General features: G+C 42.1%; 1 protein-coding gene across 4 annotated transcripts in view; it reads right to left on the reverse strand.

The window, feature by feature from the left end:
* The window catches only part of WDR7 (WD repeat domain 7), a 72,904-nt gene that overhangs the window by 52,908 nt on the left and 5,548 nt on the right, over positions 1–14,448 (reverse strand). For all 4 annotated transcript variants that reach the window (XM_065656123.1, XM_065656122.1, XM_065656119.1 and 1 more), the window contains exons 2-13: positions 11,489–11,660; positions 10,110–10,216; positions 9,002–9,080; positions 8,460–8,634; positions 8,241–8,317; positions 5,872–5,991; positions 5,554–5,699; positions 4,776–4,878; positions 3,606–3,747; positions 2,833–3,081; positions 1,403–1,623; positions 597–792 (exon numbers count right to left, since the gene is read on the reverse strand). In XM_065656123.1, coding sequence (XP_065512195.1) covers positions 597–792; positions 1,403–1,623; positions 2,833–3,081; positions 3,606–3,747; positions 4,776–4,878; positions 5,554–5,699; positions 5,872–5,991; positions 8,241–8,317; positions 8,460–8,634; positions 9,002–9,080; positions 10,110–10,216; positions 11,489–11,647 — 1,774 coding nt within the window. In that variant the 5' untranslated portion in view covers positions 11,648–11,660. The remainder of the gene's footprint in view (positions 1–596; positions 793–1,402; positions 1,624–2,832; positions 3,082–3,605; positions 3,748–4,775; positions 4,879–5,553; positions 5,700–5,871; positions 5,992–8,240; positions 8,318–8,459; positions 8,635–9,001; positions 9,081–10,109; positions 10,217–11,488; positions 11,661–14,448) is intronic.

Genomic DNA, 14,448 nt, shown 5'->3' on the forward strand with positions numbered 1-14,448 from the left:
ATTTTTTCCCTCGCTTTCTCCCTTTCAAATATCACAAAATTTTCTACAACAAAGCTGTTTTTATTCAACACCTTGTTGCCTGTTCTGTTAAGGCTCATTTTTAGCTTCTTCCAAACTAAGCATTAGTCCCTTGAAAAAACAAAAGCACCAAAACAAACAGCAAAACCCAACAGACAAACACCTTCTTTCCTCTGCAGGTGAAGAATCTCTTGCAGATTGGAGGTGCTGCACTTGCCACCAAGCGCTCGAGACAGCAGCCACGGAAGGCCAGGCACCAACAAACCACGGCCACCACACGTGCAGCCAACGTTTTACCTGCTCTCGCTACAGATAACCAGGAGAACACGCAGCGGGAACAGCCACAGCTAGCTACACGTGTCCAAAACTAAACAAGCTATTCCAAATACTAAAATCTGTATTTAACCAAGGCTTACATAATCTACACATTTTGGGGAAATGCAGAGTGCTAAATTTCCAAATAGAAATGTACAAAAAAAAATTTAACTCTTCTCTCAGATGCAACTTAGAGAGAACTATAACCTAATACGCATATATATATGAAATTGTTTAATCGATGCCTTTGAACTTAACCTTACCAGTATCCATTTGCCAGACGTACACAGACCCATCCGAACATCCCACCACCAGGTAGTCATCAGAAGGTCTCCACTTGATCACCTGAATGGGGAAAAGGTGGCGGGATGCCAGCATGATGCATTTCTTCTCCCGCAAACTGAGAAGACCTACTGAGTGATCACTGGCAACAGAGCAGATACAGTGCTGGACTCTTGCCTAAGGAAAAAAAAAAAGAAAAGAAACCTTAATCATACTGCTGATCAAACTGCTGACAGGTTGTATATAATAATTTCTTCTTCACTGGACCAAGCGTGGTGATCAATGACCTATTTATAGATAAAATACAGGTACATAAGTCTATGGCTAAACTCACTAGAAACAGAATTGCACTTGTGGAAATTCTCTCAAATCCAACCTCTTGCACATCATAAGGAGCAAACAGGTATTAGAACCTGTTTTGTCAGGCAAAAAAGAGTAATTACTGTTTCCAAGTAAATCAGTGTTATTTTGTGAACTAAATTCTACCTACTCATGCAAGTTACAGAAGACAGAAGTGCCTTTAACCCCCTTGCCTTGCCTAGCTACAGTTCAACATCCAGTTTTTCCACTATTTTTAACCCTTTACATATCTAAAACATGATGCGGACAAAACCATGATTAACAGAACAACTGAATTCTTCTTAAGTGCCTGCAAATGTTATACATTGGGTCAGTGCTAGATCTTCAGTATTTCACATTACATTCACATTCTCAAGAGGGATTTGAGGAGCTGCACCAGTTATGGAAAGCGTGAGACAGGTTATCAGACATATTATGGAAAACTTACACTACAGTTTTCTGGTGGGACTAGCAGCTGTGTAATTTCTCCACCATGTACACAGAAGATATGTTTCATCTCGCCAGAAAATATATCCCATATGATGACTGAGAAATCCACACCACCTGAGATCAAATACCTTTGATCATAACGAGAGGAAACCTGATGAGGATACAGTAAACATGTAATTTTGTTTCGATGGCCGCGGAGAGTCCGGTGAGGTGGCCAACCTGAGAAATTGGGTAAGGAGCAAAAGTGGGGAGAGAAGAGGAGAGAAGAGAGAGAAAGGAAAATACAATTCAACAGAACAGTTAACAGTCGGGGTTTTTTTCTGGACATGGACTGTTAGGCATATGGTGGTTGTGTATAATAGTGTAATCACATCAAATTTAAACTGGAAAATAGTTTTTGTCAACAGAGAACAATAACGGCAAGTCTGTTCACTGAGATCAAATAAATTAGTTAAATAATTCTCATTCTAAGCTTCTGTCTATTACAGAAGATGCTTAGATAGCAAATTTGGGCCCAGTAAATTAATTCCCAGAATTGAGTATTCTATACTGCACGATGCAATTGAACTTTTTTCCTCTGTGTGACTATACTTTCTAGTGAGCACAGCAAACCTTACACAGAAAGCACAGAGGCACTTCTGTATTTTTACAAGGGTACAAATCACCAGTGCTTATTTGCAGAAAAATCTATCAACTTTGAGGCAATCTAACTTCATATTCAGAAAAAAAAATAAAAATCAAACACTCATTCTTGTATAAAGTTAATGGAATCATTGAATACCAGGTTGGAAGGGATCACAATGCTCATCTGGTCTTTGCCTTCCTTGGCAAAAAGTTATATAAAGTAAATCAGTTATAGAAAGGAAACGCTACAACCGACGGCTTTGTATGTAACCGACAAGCTCAGATGAATTTTTACAGAAAAATATTTCCAGAAAAATATTTCCATGTCATTTCTGTTTATCAACATTTGTAAAATCAAACCCCAAATATTTGTTCTACAAGTACAATCGCAGAAGTATGAAAATAACATTATCTGGGATGAAAACACACAAGAGCAGGCCACCATGTACCACCCAGCACACTCCCCAGCGCACAGGAGGAATCCCGTTGGAGCTCCCCGCCGCAGGCGCAGCCGCCGTGCCCTGAACAGCTCCGGGAGAGACACGAGATGTCCCCCCACGGCTTTGCTGCCCCATCTCGAACACCAGGGACAGGATTGCCCCCGCCCAGATTTGATGCACACTGGCCACAGTTCATTTATTCCTTAGGCTTCTCATTACACAACAGACCATCAGAAATGTTAAGAAAATGGTTCTATGATTTCTAGCTGTAAGGTGATCGAATGCTCTCGCTTTGTGAGCTGTTCCTAACTGGGGTGCACGCGGCGCCCGGCGCGGGCTGTGCTTTCCAAAGGGACCCACGCACCTCTCCTGAGCATGTGCTCCCCTTGCAGCAGCTGCACAATGGCCGTCTGCGTGGCGGGCACGATGACAATGCTGCCGTCCTCGCGGCCGCACACCAGGCGCCCGTGTGCAGGAATGTACACGCTGGCCGTCACCCGCAGCGGCTCGCTCGCGCTCGGGATCACGCTCAGCTGGTCGATAATCCCCGCAGGCCGAGGACTGAGTTTATCAAAAGCTTCCTGGAGGGATACTGAGGTGGTTGTTGGCAGTCCTGTTTAAAAAGAAAAAAAAAGAAAAAAATTAAAGAAGGGGTGAGACGGGATAATTTAAAAAAAATAGTACTAATAAAAGATATGAAGAACAGAAATTAGGAATGCTTTTCTGAGAAGATCTCAAAGGTCAAATACACCATGTCACAACACTTTGAACAAAGTAAAAGGTACATACTGGAGATTAATTTACTGTGTGACATGGAAACAACGTGGCAGAGCTGGAAAAGTAGAGGATTTAAGCTACAAGAGGAAGTTCTGCAGGCAGACAGCAATGACCACAGCTAGTATTTGGAATAAAGCAGTTAAAATTTAGTACCTGAAAAACATTCAGAACAAATTAAGATTTTGATCATGTAGGAAAACATTAAGTTATTATAACCCTTACAGGAAGCTAACAATTAAAAAACCCTCAGATTCATGGATCTGTAGGAAAAGCAGCAGAGCTTGATCCAGCCACAAAACACAACAAAGAACAGAGCTGCCCATTAAAAGGCTTGGTGACAAGGCTGTTAACGAGCTGTACCTTTTGCACTACCTCGCTGGTCCAGAGTCTCCGGCACACTCCAAATGCACAGTCTGCCCGAAGAGTCGCCCTGGATTAACAGCTTGTAGGAGAACTCCCCATGGCCATGGAAGAATCGAGTAACTGGAGGACATATTAGTAGCTGGTAAAAGAAAAAAAGTAAATTAACAACTTCAGAACACATGCAAACCGTGTACTATCCTCAAAATGTACTTTCCCCACATAATCCACTGTACCTTTTCAAAGCAGGACAAAAACTACCTACTTTACGCTTTATCTTTCTTACAGCAGAAATAAGAAATACAACAATACGAATCAGAAGAAACTGTGGTTAGTTACAAAAGAAGTCACAGGTTTAGGGAAGAGAAACAAAGATTTTTACGTATATTTGGTTTTATTCTAAATATATCCATATTTCTAATATTTCATGTGTGTGTGTATATTCTAAAATTGTTAACATTCTAACTGCAATGGTGAGCTGAAGTTACACTGCTCAGTGAGGAATGTGGTCTGCAACCCAAGCAAAAAAGGTTTAACATACATAAAGGAAAAAAATCCAATATATGTTTCAGTGTCCAAATTTGACAACAGAATGAATGTTTAGGATAAAAAAAAAAAAGATTCCTACAGTAGTCTTGCAATCACAGCATTTGTAAATCTGTTACTTATCCCTAGTAGTACAGGTAAGAGTACCAGCTATATCATACAGCAGCCTTAGATATATCAGTTTATAGCAGATACAGGTCACAGTACAACATAAAAATGAAATATAGCTCAGAGAGGACTCTGCCTTACAAAACTGCATTTTCTTTACTCTTCCAGGACTTTAGCTTTCAAATTCCAAGTTGTGATTCTAAAAGCTCTTGCTCAGTTGCTGCCTCATCACCATGCACAGCACAACTGTGTTCTCAGGCACCGATCAATGATAAACTGTCGGGATATGGGAACTGAAGATTCACTTGACCAGAGCCTGATCTCTGCATTTATTTGAAAACCAACAAGAACCAAACCAAACAGGGGGGGAATCGCCTCTATCTACTTTCTCTAGGGAAAGAAGAAATCCTAAAGGTCTACTCTGAAAAAGAATAACTGGTCACAATGTAAGCGTGTTTCAGCTCTCTGAAAGAGAAATGCAGTCCATAAAAGAAACGCCAAAGAAATTTGTTTTACCTGTTTATCTGCTCTGTCCAGCACACTGTACAATAAAGGCGGAATTACATTTTCTACCGCTTTCCCCACGTCTCTGCGAAATGAATCACTGGCTGGCAGACAGCTGGGGTGAAGAACAAAATTCCTTGTGTTACTGGAGTATGATTAGTACATCGCTAACTAAATTACACTACAAAACCAAGCCCCAAGCCCTTAAACATGACATTTTTCAATTGATAATACAGTGTCTAGTTTTCTTACTTTTGTCATTCTACATTTATTTAACCTCTTCAATACCTAACTTCAAATTAATTTTATCTTTTCACATTTAGATGCACAAACTCAGCTGGTCGTGCCTTCCCTTAATGGGCCGAAAGAGTGCTCTGGTACAGTAATACAACCGGCATTTACATTCTACCCCACATAGCAAAATCTTATTCCTTCCTTATTTGGACCTGGTTATGCAAATATTTAAATTATATTGTATTTATGACATTTGTTCAACAGCAAAGTGCATCTCTTCCCATCACAGCTCCAGTAGGAAGCAGAAAAGACTTAGCAAATATATCAGAAAGCAGCAAAGGAATCCTGCTTGAGGAGATCCACATTACTGAGCACTGCTGCAACGTTGCACCTTCAGGAGACATGTGCTTGAAAATACGCTCATGGGACACTAGTTTCTGCAACATCCATGGGATTTTGGAACCAAATAAAAGCCAAAGATAGTCAATATTTCTTCAAAGCTGCTCATGTCTTTATCCCAGAAAATAAAGAAACAGAGTATTTCATTGTTGACTACCTGGCTGGTAATTTATATATGAAGCTTTGTCCATCTTCGGTCCATACAATCACTTTATCAGCTGACACAAAGTTGCCACCAGTCCAGGTCTGATCGTTTTCACTCGGGACTGAACACAATAGAGAATAATCTCCTGCATCAAAAACCTGAAAAGAAACAGAAAAGGCTGCTATCATTAACCAATTATCCACCAAAATGCCCAGAGAGCAGCTAATTTCAGTGTCAATATCGTCACGTTAAAGGACTTGGAGCCTCTCAATCCAGATGTCTTAGCGGCCACGTACCGAAATCAGGTTCTGCAGCAAAGTTCAGCCTTACCCGCCAGTACTTGGAGCACACTACGAGCAGCGAGCGCTGCGTGAACGCGCACAGGGAAACGCTCTGGCAGTTCTGGCAATAGATTGGTTTGGACTCCTCTTCAAATACTGGTGTTGTATCCTAAAAAAGCCAACAAACCAAATCAACATTGAATTATAAGCCTGAAATTAAAGAGAGGTATGTTAGCTTCTGTAATCTCATCTTCAAAACACGCATTTCTTGATGGTTTTAAATTTGCTCAAGTCATGAGCTTGTCAATGTTTCTGTAAATTCTAACTGAATAAACATGTTTTATTTTGGCAGTTCTATGGGTACACCATGTCCTGAACAGCAGCTCTGCTAGGCTGGATTCCGGCTGCAGGCTCCGTACAAGGTGTAGTGCCATTAAAAACACCTTGTTTATCAAGGCAGGCAGGGAAGAGCTGGCTCGCCAGGCAACCGAGGCACCAGCAGGGACTCAGATGACCCAGATCACAACTCCTCGCTCTGTTACAGATCTCTGCAGCAAGATAATATTTTCCTGAAATATTATTTCCTCATCTTCAGGACGGGGAATAAGCGTTCTGTCCTGCACAGAACCATTCCAGCGCTCAGACAGCAACCAGCACCTGAAACCCGGAGTCGCACAGAAAGCCAGCCCAACGTGCAGATGGAGATCAGAGCACAAGGAAATACCAGCTGATTATTTTTCTTGCTCAAATTGAACTTAGGGCCATAACAGAGACCACATGATGAAAAAGGGACTATGCCGTTTCGTAAGCCACCAGATGGCCAACTTCTGAGGAAAAACCAAACCCTTGTAGCAGTTCTTATTCTATTATTCCTCATAAGAAGATCTGCAAGAACACGTGGCATCCTCCTTTGTCATCTAAGTCTAACAAATTCCCCAGCTGGACGGATTAGCAGTGCCTATTTAGCATCGGCACCAGCAGCGATCACCTTGCATCCCGACAGTCACCTGGAACCAAGCAGAGTCAGCTCATCTTTCCTTCTTTCTGGGGTCCCCGCAACCCAAACAGACTGAACTGTGATAAGCTCCTGTTTAGTTCTGTCTTTGTGTTCCTCAGTTTCACAACAGCCGCTCTCCACAGCTCAGAGCTGCGTTTTCAGCGTAACCGGTAAAGGTGATGTTAGCTAAGACACGGCTAGCTGCACTACAGGGTTTCCAGAAAAGGCTTTGAGAGCAAACATCTTTCAGCAAGTTCGAAACTACGCTACAAAAAAAATGTGAATACCACTTCTGTGCCCGATGGGGTCAGAACCAAGGAATCCTTTCTGTTGGCCTTCCACGCTAAAGCAAACTGTGATGCTTTATATTATTACAAGTGTTTTGGAAATAAGTTCATAAGAAAATAGTTCATTTATATATCATACGGTTATTTTTCCACAGTAAACATTTACAGTAATGTATATCGTTTACAAGAGGTTTCTGTGACTAGCTAACTTGCCAGAGGTCTGTGAGACGTCCAGCAACTCTCTTGTAAGACTTTTATTCATTAGTGCACAGGAAGGCAGGAACTGCCAAATAACAGAGCACTGTAGATAAGCCCTAATAAGGAATATTCCAAAAAACTCTATTCTCTGCTCAGCAAGCCCTTCAGGCATCCCCACATCACTTTTTATCTTTCTCAAAGAAAAGACTACAGATACACAGATATCTTTAAGAGCATAAGAAACACAGCTGCAGAACAAAAGGATTATTGTGATAGAGTCACTTCTGTAATGCCACCGCCACATTAAAAGACACCTCCTATGCAGTACAGGGCAAGCTTTAACTCTGTGACTTATTTCTTCTATCTATTATGCAGAGTAAACATGTATTTATTAGCATCATCTCTTTCAACCAAAGAGCTCTTATACTGCAAGCTCTTGCATATAAAAGTTTTGCCTGTACTGAAGTTAGGTGTGCAGTACAGCATCCCTATCAGTTTGGAAAGTTAAACAGTACTGTAACAGTCTTTGTTACTAAATTCCCTTTGGAACTCAAAACTCCTGTGAAATGTAGCACAAGACGACTTCACAAAAGAACAGGACTTTTAAAGTAGGAAAAGAGAAAAATACTTCTATGTTAACAAGAATATTTGTTTATTAACTCAAAACATTTCATGGTACAAATAAAAAAATAGATTGGTAGAAACTGGAGATGATCTTATGCTTAATTTTGAAAAAAGTTCTCAAACATGAAAAAAATATTAGGAGTTCTGTTGGTAACTTGAAGAACCAGCAAAGCAAATTTAAGGAAGCTGACTTTCAAATAGCAAAGAGGAAAAAATATAATATCATTAGGTAGCTGGAAGAACAAGAAACAGCATCAGTAAAAGTTCTCCTTTTATCAGAAGAAGAAATATCGTTAATTCAGACGCTTTTACCTGCATGCGACTAACTTCTGAGGTGATGATCCACACTTTGAGGATGCCAGTCACCGAAACTGCCACAACCGTGTCCTCTGGGGAAAAACACACGTTGGGCTGGTAAGGACGAGGACACGAGAAGAAACATTCCAGTTCCTCCCCGGGTCCTTGGAAAAGTGGAAAATACTGTCTCTCTTACAAAGACAAAGCCATAACAGAAGCAACAAAAATAATTACCTTGTGTTCTATTGGATCGAATGATAGTCATGGAGCTGATCCAGTCGGGAGATATCTTTGACAATAAAGAGTAGAGAACTTCAAGGCTGGTGGCATCCACAACCAGAATTTCCGGATAATGCCCGTGGCACAACAGTCTCCCCTCACGCTGAGTCCCAACTGTAAACTCGTAGAACTACGCGGATATTAACAAAATACAGAAGTTATACTCAACGAGATATTGATTCCTTGGTTTTTAATCCGCTTCCCCAACAACATCATCCGCATGTTCCCACCTCCAAAAACATGCTCCTTTCCTCCTCTCCTGCCAGCTTCTACCCTTTATTATGATGCATTTTTCCAAATGCTGAAGTACAGCACGTATCTCAAGCTCTGGGGCATCTGATGATACAGCGTATGCTATTCATGAGATACTTCAGTATGCACATAGTGTCACTATTTAGCTTAAAAAGACACAGAGCAGCCTTGTTTTGGTACCTGATCTGCAGTTGTCCCTGCACTGCCGTACGGAACAGAGCTCTGCAGCACACACAAGCGCTCACCTGTATGCCTGTGTGGGTACAGGCCAGTTTGGTGAACTCTATGCACCTCCCGTCATTCACGTCCCACAGACACATCTCCCTGAAACACAGAAGGCAGATTAAAACTACACGGAAAATATTTCAGTCTTCCAAGGATTTGCAGATCATTTACACTGGGAGAAACTTTGCTATTTGAACCACTTGTCAGTGACTATATGAATTGTATTTAGGGAAAGGAAACTCAAAATCAACTTGACTTTCCAGCTGTTCCATCTGAACCTACACAACCGCTTCTTCCCCACAAAGGTAAGGGGAAACAAGTGAAATGCCAAGGTTCATCAGCAATGATCAATATTAAGTAGACACAAGTACATAACCGAGCATTTCTCCCTCCTCTCACGAGCGTTTCAAGTCATTCTGTAGTTCTACTGCCCCGAGTCGGGAGGTGCTGCCCGACCAGGCTCAGGAGCAGAGCACGGTCACCTCTGCCATTCACCCCATTTACAGGGTTACTTGTAAAACTTCCTTAACATTTAATTAGAACAGACTCTGTCAGCTGCTTCTCACCTTTTTCCCCCTTTTACATCAGATATATAACTTCACAGTGAAAACACATTTTGGTTCTAAATCCAAAAGAAAAGATTACTTAGTACTGAAATCAGCACGAGGTGGAAATTCTAAGTTTTGACACATTAGACTCTCACGTTAAAAGGTTCCCCACCTTTTGCAGATAAAAAAAACTTCATTTTAACTGGATACATAACAGACATATTCCTGGCCAAGTACATTTATATAGGCAGAGGTTAGGAAATTTCTTCCTCAACCAGAATTGATCAAATTTGCCTTAGCCTGGTGGTCTGACCTTCAGTAAACAGCCTTTTAAAAACAAAGCAAATAAACAGAAAAACCCAAACTCAAACTTTTTTTCCTTTTATAGGCTTGTTTTGCATAGCAGAGAAGTCTGTTCTCCAAGCAGCAAGTTCTATACATGCACGGAAAAGCAACGCTCAAGAGCAGGCTGATGCTCTGGGAAGAAATACCTCTGCAAATACAGCAACCTGACCTCTCCTCTACCCCCATTTCCACTACTGAAGAGATGTGCACGGTAATAAAGCCGCAGGACACTCACCCGCTCTCCGAGGCGCTGACGATATACTGCTTGTCGCTGAAAGCAGAAGCCTTGGACAAACACGTGATTGAGGCGGTGTGCCCAAACAACAGAGCTCTGGGATTAATCTGGAATTAGGGAAATAAAACGGGAAGTAGAAAAAGATAGGCACTGTAACTTAACCAGAATATACACAGTCCAGATTTACATTTTAGGTACTATATAAATACATGTGTTGATATATATACACACACATTTATTTAGCATAGCAGCAGATATATAATCTTGAAAGAGTTTGCACAGGATGCTGCTGCAGTACATGAAAAAAAGTTTCTACCTATTACTGTAAAGTAAATCTGTGGGGAAAAAAAGCATTTTGCAAACTCATGCTATCAGTAATTTAAATCATAGGCTGAATTTGGCCCAACTTGAATGAAAGAATTGTGTTCTACTGCAACAATAGTTTCCCCCCATCAAGTATAGTTCACAACCCTATATATTCATAAATAAGTTTATATAAAGCCTATGCATAGATTAAAGATAAAAAAGAAAACTGCCCTTTATTATTTGTCCTTTCTAGAAAGAACCAGTTGCACTCTCATATTCTTTCTTTTTAAATATACCAGACATGAACACAATTTATGGGGGTAACTCACAGACTGTGATTTTTAGGTATTCAGTATAAACTCTTCCTGAAGCATGCTTTTCATTTATTTATTTGACAAGAAAGGATTGGTTTGCTATTCAGTTCCAAGAGGTTCAAAGTCTTTGTACCAAGGCAAACTACAAGATCACAATCAAAATCGGCGCTTGCAGATTTCAACTCTAGGGCAGCTGCTGGCGTAAAACGATTATCATCAACCATTCTCTCTGCTACTGGCCTTTCTTCTCTTCCAGGCTTCATGGTTGAATAGAAAGAAGGTTGAATAAAACAGCAATCTGAAAAAGTTCTCCAAGTACAGTCTGCTGATCAGGGGAATCTGTTTTCACAAAACAGTATCAAGCAGCTTAACTTTAACGTTACAACTAGTTTAGAACAGCTCCAGAAAAGAAGAAATAATTACTTTAAATTACTGCAGCAATGAAGTTTAAGAGCAAAAACGTCTCTTTCTGAAGTGACATCTCCAGGGCGGGCAGCAGTGTCGGTGTGGGTATCACGGCAGGGAGCACAAGGGAGCGGGACGCAGACAGAGCTGCACAGCAGAGCGGATCGTGTGGTATCGCAGAATAACAGCGCACCAGTTTAAAGCCAAGGCAGACGAGGAGGATGGAGACGCCAGCCTTACCTCCAGGTGCAGCGAGAAGTCCCAGAACAGAGTGCGTCATATTGCAGAAAAAAACCACAACAGCCACCCGCAGTTTAAAGCCAAGGCAGACGAGGACGGAGACGCCAGCCTTACCTCCAGGTGCAGCGAGAGGTCCCAGAGGCAGATCTGGCCGTCGTGGCAGCCGGTGACGATGACGGGCGGCTGGTCCATGAGCAGCAGGGAGGAGATGCAGTGGGTGGGCGCGCGGCGGCCCCACAGCACGATGGGCAGCACCAGGCTGTTCCCCGCCATGGCGCCGCCGCGCCTGTGGGACGGATGAGCACCGGTTACACCACAGGGACGCCGGGCCCGCGCTTAACACGTCCCAATCCTCACTAAACTTCAGTAGACTCTGGGATGACTTGATAAACATCACACACAGTCACTACCCGTGCCATTCCTCACGTAAAATACAGCAGACAGTCACCACTCCTCAGGAACGCCTGCATATCCAGACATGGATTAAATAACATCCTTCAAACAGCCACTCGAAAAATACAGTCAACTGTGGGAGGATTACAACATCACCATTTTGATTTCCTGCACATTTTGATTTCCTGCACATTTTGCACAAGATGCTTTTCCAAGCGGCATCTCCCTACACATACAGGCAGCACATCGCATCTCCCTATGTGCACTGGCACTTCTGCCCAAAATCACTCTCTTTGTAATTGTTAGTAAGAAATGGCTGAAGTCCCAGGCTGCAGCAGCTATTACATGCCTGACAGTAGAGTTCATCCCCATTGCAAATGCAACAACCTTGACTCAAAAACCAGCTCTGGAGCTTTCTGGAGATGCCTGTGCACTTGTCGGAACACCGTTATGTCACGCCAGTGTCACCCTGACACAGCTCGTTCAAATTCACATTTACACTGGAGTACCTGGTGCTCTGCGGTAGGTGAAAACAGAGGGGGGAAACGTTTTCAAGGCCAATGCCATTCCCGAATTCATCCTCCTGCAGTTCATTCCCCCTCACACACACTGCTGAAGAGGCTAACTACGCAAATAGAAGTTCATTAGAAACAGAAGGAGTCTAATTTAAAGATATACATTAGTTTGGAACCTTTCCATTTCTGGTTTCTAGGCCTCGGTGGTGAACATTTTCAAAGTGCCACCTCCTTAAAATCAGCACAGAAGGCAAGATTTTTTTTTCCAAAGAGTCAAGTTGTATTGACATAAAAGCAACTCTGGATCAGCCAGCCTCTGCAACGCAAGTCTTCCGAGGAACTCCGGTACCGCTACATGTGGTTATTTAATATCTGAAGGCAGCTTTGATCAGCATCATTTGCCATACAGCCTGGATTCTGGCCACTCTCCAACCAGAAATACATGCAACGCTATCTTCACGCCAACATTTAATATATTAAAACATATTGACATAAACAACATGTGGAATTTTTTATCTGTCACGAAGCTAACATTTTCTTGGTGACTGTGAAACACACAAAGGTGTTTGACTCACAGCTTCAGAGAGAAGGAACACATCACAGAAACTCAAGCAGCAGTAATAAAAACAGTTGGGCAGGTTAGCAGGAGGTTTAAGCACTAAATAAAGTGCTGTTTTTGATAACAACACCGCGTTGCCAACCGCTTACACGCGGTGAGAACCTGCAGTCCCTGAGTCCGCGTTTGCTTGGACTGAGCCGCTCTGCGGCTGGGCGGTGTATTAGGTGTATTCCACATTTAATTAAAAAAATGCTGACATTTAAGTTATATCTCTACTGTACCAATGGTAAGTTTATACAAGACATACCTAAGATCCATTCCAGTTCCTATTACTCTCTCAGAAACAACTGAAAACTGGCATGCGTAGGCATCCGGCACAGAAGACACATCCAGAACAACTGCCATGTTCTCATGGGTCTCTTGTTCTGCACTCCAACAGCTGTGCAGTCACTCTGCTCTGCCACCGCACAACTGGGAGTTGGAAAGCTACTGCCTGGAGCATTTGTGATAAATGAATGGGTGAAACAGTTGTGCTACAGAAATAAATAAACGTGCCCAACGTACAGTCTTGCAGAGGTTTATGTTCTGAATTTACCAGGCTCAAACCAGAACAGAATTTCTCATTTAGAGAAGGAGTAGAAACACAAACACAAGCAGAATTCACCAAAGAAATACTTTTAAATGCATATTGTTCTGTCTTTCTACAGATAGACACCTATCCTTCTTTTGCTTGACCGATGCAGCAATATTTGCATTTGTTCAGAGATATATAAGCCTATCTTACAGCACTACAGAAGAGGGGAAAAAAATGCCGCATTATGACCAAAGGAAAATAAAGGTGATCCTGAGCCTAAGCCAGGCTGCTGTGTCCCCTGGGTGACAAACTCCCATCTGATGCAAACAGAGGAAGCTCCGCAGATGTTGCTGGCACCAACCATGAACTTGACCTTTTCTCATCTTGTGTCACCCCGGCGGGGACACCCACGCTTCAACAAGTGCTTTAGCATCACAAATACCTTCTATTGCAAAACACTGGAGTTTACTCTACTACACGAAGTCCAATGTAAATTCATGTCGTCTTTCATCTATATAAAAGTGACAGTGCAATTTGTACAAGAAAGGAGTTGTTTATTAATTTAGACAAGCGCTGCCTGTAGCCCTAGTGCAAAGTACCTGTGCAGCCAGGGGAATCCAACACCATAACGTACATGGAAAAACAGGGGACGGGACAGCAGCAGGAGCAGAATAATGAATAACTAAGTACAGCAAGTGATGAAGCAGCTCCCGGGGCCTCTGAACTGCAGGGGACGCACTGTGGTTCTTCACAAATCCATAACACAAAACCAGCTATTTCACTTACTGCAAAGTGCCATTTTATGCCAACTCTTTTCATGCATCCGATTAGACTATCTTCATTAACAACTACTTATTCAGAGTTGTTATTTAATGGAAAAGTATAAAAGAAAGGCCATCAAGCACTTAACCCACTGCGGCATAGCCTGGAATGAGCAGGGGTAAAACCCGCCTGGAAATGATTCATCGTTCATCATTATGCAACGGCAGATCAATTGTTCTGTCTGGATGACCGCAGTACAGAACCATACAAT

The sequence above is a fragment of the Caloenas nicobarica genome, chromosome Z (genome assembly GCF_036013445.1).
Source record: "Caloenas nicobarica isolate bCalNic1 chromosome Z, bCalNic1.hap1, whole genome shotgun sequence".
NCBI classification, from domain to species: Eukaryota; Metazoa; Chordata; class Aves; order Columbiformes; family Columbidae; genus Caloenas; species Caloenas nicobarica.